We start from the raw sequence: 10,616 nt of genomic DNA on the forward strand, positions 1-10,616 counted from the left end.
AATTTATGGACGGCCCCAAAGAGTAATTTTGAAATTTCCTATTAGTATTTTTTGTATTCCTTACGCCTACGGTCGTTTTACTTCGAATTCCGTACCCTATAAATAAAAGAAGAGCAATTGTGCAGATTTTTCTTTTACATAAAGGGACGTTTCACTTTAAAAGATTCCGTCTTGGTCCGCAGGAGTTTTTGTCAGTCCTTCCTTCAGAGCTCAGGGGCTGAATCTCTGCCTGAGGCGAGGACTGACAGAAAATCCTTCTCCGGGTGCGGAGTGCCTAGGGTCTGCAGAAAGGGAACATCGATGCTCCCGACTGCGCACCAGACAGTTTGCGATGGAAATTCGGCAGGATTTTTTGTAAGTCCTGCCTTCGGAATTCAGGAGTGAATCTCTGCTGAACACTCGACTCCGTGTTATCATGTCATATCAATATCACTTGTTATCGGAACGCTCAGGATGGGTGGATGGATGTGAAGTAATTTATCTTTTATTTTAAACCGCCTGCTGATCTTTTTGTTAATGAATATAGAAAACTTCTACTTAATTTGTGTACGGTGACAATAATTGTTCGGCGGTCTTTTAGCATCTCTATAGGAGATTTGTTTACAGTCACCCGAACAGCAGAAAGATAATCAAAAGGTAGGTAAACCTAAAGTTATCTTCCGCCTTCTTTAAGCTTTAGATAATGATATTTTGAAGTATTTTCCATACTATTAGACTAACAATTTAATATTCATGGCAATACAGTCATGCATCAATTTTTCAACTGATTTTAGACCAAGAAATGTTTAGTCGGGTGGAGTATTGTAGGAATATGTTCTCAACTAGGACAAAACCATTAGTATAACTCATTAGGTTTAGACATTTAGATATTAGATCTTTTGAAGCGCCGTTAGTCTGGTGTCTTAACGTTCATCATGTGCTATCATCCACTAAGGATGTTACATCTGGTTCGCTAGCATGCAAGTAATGAGTTAATTAGTTGTATCATCATTATGAGTTGTTAGTTTCAAAAATAATATTTAAATATAGCAAACTCTGTCTCCTCATATTTTACAGGCACTGTCTCATGATATATATTTGCAATGGCAAGTGCAAATCACAACGGTCATCCTGATGAGAACGGTAAAGGTATCGCAAGTTTCCAATACCGTTTGCCAGTTTCATCTACCTCCTCACCTCGAAACTTAGAAGTTCCCATTTCGATTCCTTTCAATGAGTCAATACCTGAATTTGCTTCAAGACTTATTAGTACCTTTCAACTTCCATACCACGTGAAACCAGGTACTTACTCAATCCAACATTTCCTCTTTCCATGGGACCTGTTGCAGTGCAAGCCGCCCACAGAAGAAAATCACAAATCTATTTTATGAAACACCATAAAGATATTTCCTGAGTGACAGTAATGTAAGTAGGTAAAAAAAAACTAAAAAATACATAGAGGGAAAAAAATGCTGAAATCATCGTCTACAATCATCAAATAATTCTTATGATGTATGAAGTCTGTCGACAGAGCATCCACTAGTACAGGTCACTGTCCAGTTGGGTTGAAAGGACACCTGTCAAATTTTGTCCTTGTTTTATAGATCCATGTTTCTGCTAAAACTGCAACATTCCTGAAGTATAGGATCTATCATAGCTAAACAGTTTTGGAGGAAGAATATGAAATCAAAGTGCCTGTTCAAAGTAGACCACCCCTGAAAATCTGTAATTAATTTTGGATAAGGCATGGTGTCCGAGACCTGGAAAAGCCAGTAAATGATAACCATGATTCATCAGGGAATACCTGAAGATATTTGGGAAAATCAGGGAATTGAAGCTAAAAACCGAGAATTTTCTCTCTGTCAATTCTGAATTAAAATTATTGTCAAAGCGGGTGATCCATGAAGACTCGACTTCAAAGAATCAGGGAAAAGATAAAAAATTTGATTTATTCGAAAATTTGGAAGAATCGTGTTTGTTTGATAGAGTCTAGAGGAGACTAAGAGGAAACCCCAGGCTTCCATCAAAGATTTTTTGTGGAAATCAGGATACCTATATCAAGGAATTAATAAAATAAAGAATTCTAGACACAATGCGCTAAAGTTTTCTAGATGGAAAGAGAGAGCATTTTTTTTCATCACTCAATCTGAAAGTACTAAAAGCACTGAATGCATGTAACATTCAACAATTACCAAAATTTAGCATTAAGATAAGACTCAATCACGATATTAATCAAAATAAGTTTGAGCGAAGTTTATGCTCTGTTGATTCTGGCTGGAATCTAATTCGACAATCAAGTCTAATTAAAATTATTGTACGCAGAGTAATCTGTACTCTAAACTAAGGTGAGAGGTGAGACAAGACTCAAAGGCAATTTTGATTCAGTATTCAATTTGCATTGTTGTGCAGCGTGAGTTTAATGTGTAGCATAAACAACCCTATAGACTCAATTTGCTGTGACTATGATTCAACGCGTCTCTTTCAACTCAAATTTGAGTATACTCACATTAAATCAATCGAGCTAAAATGTGGTCATGAGGTCTATGTTATCCCATTGAAGTAGAGGCCTCAAAGGACAAATTGTTTTCATTGCGCTGTAGGCACCTTGTGTATTGGCTATTGGGGTCTTTTTTTTATTGACTTGGAAACTAACTAATTTTTGTCTATTTTTCAGATTTACTCAAGTCTCTGAATGATTTCATCGAATCAAAAACTCTTGAGTTCCATGATAAAGAGTCACAAGAAGTGTTGGAGAAGTGTAATGATGGTAAAATAGATATTGAAGAGATCATTAAAATTTGGGAGAAAGCATTCAAAGCTGAAACTCTCCAGTATGTGAAAAAAGAAGGCACCTCTGACAGCGAATTATTTTCGAGTGTCTATCATAAACTAGTTCATTCCGGCTCTGCTTTGGAGACAATTTTGCAAGTAGAAAATTCATATGCCTTAGCAGTTGCAGAGCTGATATCACAACGAGACATCCAACTAAAATCTCTTTCAGCTTGGTAACTACTCAATTGTTGCTTTTTTGCATATTTTTTAGATTAAGCTTCAGCTGTAATTCCATTCTTCTATTTTCAACAAGCGCAGTTTTTCTTATTTTTACTCTGTAATTATATGTATTAACAGGTAGGTAATAGATTTTTTTTCTTTACGTCTGGAGTCTCTTAAATAAGTTTTTTAAAAGGACTTCGAATCTAAGCACTGCCATGCCGAGAAATAATGGCAAATGAGGCTCTTTTTGTTGTGTACCTCTGCTGTTAAAACTTTTTTTTTCTTTTATATTATTTTCCTGAAAAATTCCTGCCACATTTGACGAAAATAAAAATTCAAATAGATTATACGCAACGTTTACATAGTTTCCCGAGTAAACAAACATCATTTTTGCAAGCCTTGAAATCTACATATGAATGGCTGAATAGGTATAGATCGTATTCGATACATCAAACGGCTGAGATTGTATCGATATCGATTGGTTCAAAACATAAACATAGCCTCAAAAGTAAATTCAGAAATGTAAGAGAACGGGTCTTTTGTAACAGATTTTTCATTCTTTTGAGCACCAAATGCCAATTCAAAGTGAAATTGTCAGGAAATTTCTCATTTTCAGCTTTTCCAACTTAAATCCCTACTGTTTGGTTTGAGGTTATGTTCTATTGTTTTGAACCAAACGATACACCGAACCGTTATCGAATACGGTCTATTGCATATATTTGATAATATCTCTGTCTACCTAATTCTATCACTAATATCTGAAATATTGGCAGATTTTTCTGTTGTTATATCTTAACAAAACTGTTTCCATAGCTTACAATACACTATAACATTTCTAGGCAAACAGAAGAAATGTGTCGTGCTGTAGAAGGTGTTGACATTTATAGCACGGAAAAAGATGTAAATGATCTGGCTGCAAGTCATTTTGAAGACCAAAATCTGGTGCACGGAAAATGGAATAGTGAAGTTGATGCTTTAAAGGAAAGTCAACGGAAAGATTACAGGTAGGTAATTGGCTAAGTCATCAATTTTATCTGAAAAGCAAGCTTTACTTATTTCTACCAGAATACTTAGCTTTAGTTCTTTATTGACGATAGGATGCTTCCAGCCTTTTCATCTGCATTCATCTTAATTTTATTGACAGTCAATGTTTACTTATCGAGACTGATGTAGAGGTCAGCTAAGTAGAACAAAGAAAAGTTTTGAAAATTCTGAGGCCTCTGCTGACCAGTCCGTTTCTACTCTCTTTGCCCGCGATGCAGTAGAATAGATATATACTTATATTTTTTGTAAATGCCATGAAAACATGCTCATATTTATGTCATACAAAATTGAACACAGCTTACTTGTTTCATATAATCATTTGGAGAAAGTCCACCACCTGGGATGGATGAAAAATTATTAATTTGCCCAAAAAGGTGTCTTAAAAATGCAAAAAGTTTATTTCTTTTTGTGATGGTTTGTAATTTAAGATACAGATCTGAATCAGTGCAACAATTAGCAACTCAAAAAAAATTTTATTTATTGAGTTTTTCTTTATTTCCCATATTTTTCCTAAGTTGTTGTCAGTTTCATGAAATTTTATCATTAATTTTTGACCATTTACATTGCCAGAAGCAGTGAACGAAGAGAAAAAAATGGTCATGGGTCATGATACCTTGTCAAATTAAAATACTTTGATAAGCCAAAAGACTTAAATTAAGGTTTTTCTATGGGATTTCGATGAGCCTTCGAAAAAAATTGAAAATAGAGGTACTCTTCTTGTATTACTATCAATATGACTGTGAGGACAGTCTATGCACTACAGCATCTTTTTTATCGTTTGATTATTTTCTTAAGGATAAATTTCAATGTTTAATATTTTTTTTCTTTTTTAAATTGTAACTTAATTTTCAGAGAGTGGTTGATGAAACTGCTTGAAGAACAAGAAACTGCCTCATTGTCACACTTCAGTCCGCTGGAGCCCAGCAAAGATACAGCTCCAATTTTGGAGGAAAGTTTTACAATTCATTTAGGTTCTCAACTAAAACAAATGCACAACATAAGGATCCTATCGGCAGATGTTTTCGATTTTTGTGCTAACAAACTAGATGAATCTGGGTAAGTAAAAAAAGATTTACTTAGTTCAGTGGTGCTTTAGTATTTTAGAATTTCTGCAAATGAAACACTAGACAAGTTAAAAACTGAAGCATTCTGTGATATGCACTATCTGTACAATTTTATGTAGAAACCAATTTACACAACGGGTTATTGGGAAAACAACTCATGAGGAAGATTAAAGTACTAGTAAGTAGTCTATCAAAGTAGACTGGTAAAGCAAATCTACTCATGACTACGTAATATGGTAAGAGGTTTCAGTACTTTTGGTCACCTTTTTTTTTACCCCTTTCTTTTCTCTTGCTCCAATTTCAGATTTTTTCTTTCTTTTTTGTAATTACTTCTGTCTTTAAAAAAGTTTGATGAAAAGTTATGTATATACAGGAAAAGTTAAAGGATAATGCAGAAAAACTTGTATCAACTGTAATTTGTTCAATGAAGTACATGTAATAAAAAAAAATTTGCTTATATGAGGTCTGTCCGGAAAGTAACAAACTTTTTTATTTGTAAAGGAAATTAGCTGGCCTGGGGCTTTAAAACTTTAATCTCCCTCGAAGTACTCTCCACCAGTCACATTGCACTTGTTCCAGCGGTATTTTAACTTCCGGAAGCACTACGCAAAATCCTTCCTCAGGATGGCCATCAGTTGCTGCATCATGTTTTGCTTTGATATCTTCGACAGACTGAAATCGAGTTCCTATCAACGCGCTTTTAAGTTTGGGGAACAGCCAGAAGTCACAGGGTGCCAGATCCGGCCTGTAGGGGGGTGGCACCCGTGCGATCTTGTGTTTCGCCAAAAATTGTTGGACTAGGCACGAGGAATGGGCAGGAGCGTTGTCGTGGTGGAGTATCCAGTCGCCGCTTGCCCAGAGCTCAGGACACTTCCGCCTCACCGCATCCCTTAAACGGCGCAAAGTTTCCCTATACCTTTCTTTGTTGATAGTCTGTCTCTGGGGGGTATACTCATGATGCACAACACCTTTTTGATTAAAAAAAATTGTCAACATGACTTTGACTTGGCTTTGACTGTGCCGCGATTTCTTTGGACGTTTTTCCCCCTTTGCGATCGAAGCTGAAGAATGGACGTCGGTTTCAGGGTCGTACTCGTAGGCCCACGACTCGTCTCCTGCAATGGTTGATGTGTCAATCCGAGATTGAGGCAAAATTGGATGTAAATTTGCTGATCTTTGCGCTCGGACAATTTTGTGGAAAACAAAATGCGATACATACCAAAACTTGATACACACTGTTGAATCAGGTGCTCGCTGTCAATTGATTGAACGTATGTCATTGCCGTTGCGTGTGTGCTTTCAGGAGGATATGGATAAAGTGTAAACCAAGTCCCAATTTCTTATCTATAATCGATTCCAAGATAGGCAGGCTTGATACTTTCCGGACAGACCTCGTATTCTATTTGATCGGTGAATGTATGTGTTAATATCCTACTGAGAAGTTTATATTCTAACTTCCAGTCGCTTTCTGCATAAAATTTTAAAGAGGGAACGTACAATATGATGTTCTAATTTATACCTATTCCAGTGGTCTATTTACAGCAGTTATACAGACATTTCTTCCTTTATTTCAGTGGCTCAGAAATTCAACCACAACGTCTTCAGACTTCTCTTGGATTGTACTCCAACGATCTTTGCGGACTAGTATTATTGTCTGACGCTCATATAGGCAGTTTTGCAGGCCCAACCAAAGGTATGGTGTTCAAAACAAAAAGCTTTTACTGTCTTCCATTATTGTATTGCGGATCGCAAAGAAATTGTTTACTCGCCAGTTATGTATCATGTGTTACTGTGGGTATCATTTAGTTTGATATTTCATTACTTTTGCATCCATGATGTTTGTTATCAATGGCAGACTTAATTTTTCAAAATTCTAGCTTTTAGCTGAACAAAAATTTTAGCAATAGCTCCAAAACTCAACTCAGGCTCAGTTCAAATATTTTCAATAATGTATTTCTGTAGTTTGCGCTCCAGGCAGACCCATGGAGATATCTCAAGCAGCCATCCTCACATAATGTTTTTTCATAGATGAACACAGTGAAGTACATATTACTAATCTTTTTCTTTATGACGCAGTATTAGTTAGTCAGTATTCAAAGTTTCTGTCGCTGCACCACAGGCCTTAATTTTTGAAAACTCTTTTTCACTGTTCACAGAATTCTGTGATGTAAGCTCCAAGTCAACTGAATTTCATTTCGAAGATACAGAGGATCAATTGGAATCAATTAGAAATAGAGTGCGAGAAGCGGTCAGTTGGAGGCAATCATTCGCCCAACCATTACATAGTGTTGATACACAGGTATGCCTTGAGAAATTATTTTAGTCTTCTAAAACTAATAAATCAGGCTAGAAGGAGTGCAAAGCCTGTTTTCTCCCAATACCCAGTGGCAAATTATGTATAAAAAACAATAAAAGAAAAGGATACAAATTTTCACGCCATAACTTGCGTTTTGTTTTGGAATGGAGTTGGTATTTTTTTCAATCTTTAAATGCATTTCGGGATGTAAACCATCCATCTTCAGTAAATAAAATGAAATTGAAAAAATGGTCAAAATGTACATACATAAATTCTGTACTACACTATTTTGATCTCACCTCTAAGGTGTTAATGGCTCAAATGTTAAAAGCACCAAATAAACGTATCTACCAACCAACCAACTATACATACATGCATACATACATAGGTACATACTTACGAATTTGAATGGTATATACTGTCATCTATGACTGGTGATTGGTGCTCTTCTCAAGGTCTCAGGTCTGGGTCTGACATCATGGGAGGATGCAATAGTGTATCTTCTTTGGAAAATACCCTAAATAAAAAAAATATATATCATAGTTTTAAGAAAATACCACAATGCAAGGATAGAAAAAATAAATAAAAAACCAAAAAAAAACAGGGAACAAAAAACTAAACCTGTTCGTTTTGTTCCATTATTTCTTCTAACCACGCATTGTAATATTTTATTAGAACTGTAATTCCATTATGCTATATTTTCAAATTTCTTTTATTTGCTGGAGATGGGTGGTTTATATCCGGAAACCATTGATGGAACCATCAATTCTTTCCTAATAAAGGAAAGTATTTACTGTTCCTTCCATTAACTGGGTATCTCTACTAAAATCCTCCCTCGTTCTAATCTATTACAGGCCAAGAGAGGAAGCGGCTCAAAAACTTTACAAACTGGCGATATATTCATCACTCGGCACTCTAATTTATCCTCAGTACATGTTGTATTTCACATGGTGGTGGACGATTCTTTACGCTCCAATGATCTGAACTCTAGACATCCTGTTGTGCTTGGTCTGCGGAACATTTTAAAAACAGCCTGTTGTTATGATGTGACTACTTTAACCATTCCTCTCCTCCTCATGCATGAAATGACTGAGGAGATGACCGTTGCATGGTGCACTAGACGAGCAGAGCTGATCTTTAAATGTGTAAAAGGCTTCATGATAGAGATGACCTCTTGGGGAGGCTCGGATTTAAAAAATCTGCAATTCCTAGTGCCCAAAGTAAGTTGGATTTATTACTTTGTTCTTGCAAAATAAATTTTTTGACCCAGAATGAGCTTGTTCAGTAATTGGACTAGATTTTGCAATCAGAAACTATAATTTCTATCCCATCCGTAAAAACACCAATGAGCACAGGGAAACCAATGGCACATACTTCGTTTCTGTACTGAGCCAGATATTGTAGTTCCAAATTGCAAAATACTGTCCAATTCTTAATCTAGCTTTTTCAAAAAGTAGAGAGTGCGTCTATTACTCAGGAATTTTCTCAAGTTTTTCAAACGGTACGAATCCACAAAAAACAAATCCAAAGTTGTCTATTTTGAGCTCTCATTTAAACGCTCATTTCCAAGGAAAATAAAATGATGTTCGTTAATATCTCTCCTGCCTGAATCCCACTTTCGACAGATGTATGGTCCGAGCAGCTGTTGTCAGTACACAGCTGCGCGGACTATAGATTGCGGAGGTGATTGCCCGGTCAAAAGGGTGATTTGACGGGAGAGATATTTTTGGATGCCATCTTAATTTTCTCAGTGATGATTAAAATGGGACTTCAAATACACAACTTCAGACTCATCTTTTGAGAGTAGATATCGTTCAAAAAAATCCGGGAAAATTGCACAAATTGAAAATTAATGGACAAGCTTTTTTAAAAAATCCCATGAGTCAGTAATTCCTTACCTTGACTTCCCAAGTGCTTTAAGTGATACAACCAAAATATCTAAATCCTTAATGTCTAGAGATATTTGAAACTCAAACCAACCTCTGGAAAATTAAGGACGCTTTTCTTGGCAGCAGGGATTAATAGCAGACAATGTGTAACAAGAAACAAAGAAAACCAACTCAAGAATAGCATTGCTGAAGTTCCTCTTCTTGTGTTTGTAATACAAACAATAGAGATGAAAACAATGAGAAAAAAAACAATTAAATTACCATGCCTAGGAGGACATTTGTACTTGATTTATATATTACTAGGGGGCTGCGCCCCCTGGCCGCTCCGCGACCCAACCCCCAGAGGCGCTTCGCGCCTCTACTGTGCAGATTTACAGAGCATTCAGATCGTGAAATTGTTAAGATCATCAAGAATTAGGGAAAACCCAGTTTGGAGACGGCGGGAAGTATGTGAGCGTGCGCGGCGGTAGAGTAAGATAATGTTACATAAGTACCTACTTATATTATTTTTTAACAATTAATTTTTTTGCACTTTTTACAGGGTATATCAGAGGAAGTGTTTTCAAGTCTTGCTTCAATGCTGCCCAGTATTTTTAGAATCTCAAATCCACTTGTCTTCAAAGCTAGTTCTAGTGCATCTTCAAAATAAATTCCCTACCAAGAAAAACCTGAATATTTCTACTTTTTTTAATGTTTTAGTACTGTGATCGCCTCAGAAACTTAATTAAAAGGAGAGATACAATTCAATGGACAAGACACACAATCACATATCTTCGTTTGCAATGTTGCAGACTTCCTGTTATACCTTATTTTTCTTCGAGAAACTATACAACATAAATTCTTGACAATTTCCCTAAATTTTATTCACTATGAGTAGAATATTCCATGAAAATTTCGACCTTTAAATTTGGCTTGTTTCTCTTATAAAAATTAAAATATGAGCGGAAATTTTAAATCGCCATAATGGAGATACGTGGTCTCATATTTTGGCCGTTGAATTGAGAGCCTAAGTGTTGAGTAATCTTTCCCAATAATCATGGCAACTTTCTGCATAGCAGCTCTTAACGAAAGCTTATTACAAACCATCACGTACTACATATGAATATAGGAGCTTACAAATTACTCTTTACTCCCGAAAACCAGGATTTTTAAAAGTACATGAAAATAAATTTGGTGTAACTGGTATTTCTCTTAAGAAAAAAACTGCTGGGAGCTATTGAGTTAGAGATACTTGCCAAAGGTAATCAGGAAACAACTTATGATGTCATCTACAGAGAATAACCAGAGATAGCCTAAAATAGTCAAAAGCATCAGGCGGTTGATGCTTTGGAGGGCAAGGGGGGGGGGAGA

At 36.1% G+C, this 10,616-nt stretch overlaps 1 protein-coding gene across 1 annotated transcript; it reads left to right on the forward strand.

Moving 5' to 3' along the window:
- Positions 1–411: 411 nt before the first annotated feature.
- LOC109040046 (FERRY endosomal RAB5 effector complex subunit 3) lies at positions 412–9,939 on the forward strand. Its single transcript, XM_019055819.2, has 9 exons — positions 412–636; positions 1,057–1,281; positions 2,654–2,984; positions 3,813–3,977; positions 4,870–5,073; positions 6,656–6,774; positions 7,238–7,380; positions 8,232–8,597; positions 9,808–9,939. Exons 2-9 carry the CDS (start codon positions 1,083–1,085, stop codon positions 9,913–9,915), a joined length of 1,635 nt encoding a protein of 544 aa, XP_018911364.2. The 5' UTR covers positions 412–636; positions 1,057–1,082; the 3' UTR covers positions 9,916–9,939.
- Positions 9,940–10,616: the final 677 nt, after the last annotated feature.

The sequence above is a fragment of the Bemisia tabaci genome, chromosome 2, assembly GCF_918797505.1.
Source record: "Bemisia tabaci chromosome 2, PGI_BMITA_v3".
Classification (NCBI taxonomy): Eukaryota; Metazoa; Arthropoda; class Insecta; order Hemiptera; family Aleyrodidae; genus Bemisia; species Bemisia tabaci.

Coding starts and splice junctions, on each gene's coding strand:
- LOC109040046 (XM_019055819.2), top strand. CDS start 1,083: ATGGCAAGTGCAAATCACAACGGTCATCCTGATGAGAACGGTAAAGGT. Junction 2,985..3,812: donor CTAAAATCTCTTTCAGCTTG/GTAACTACTCAA, acceptor TAACATTTCTAG/GCAAACAGAAGAAATGTGTC. Junction 7,381..8,231: donor TACATAGTGTTGATACACAG/GTATGCCTTGAG, acceptor AATCTATTACAG/GCCAAGAGAGGAAGCGGCTC.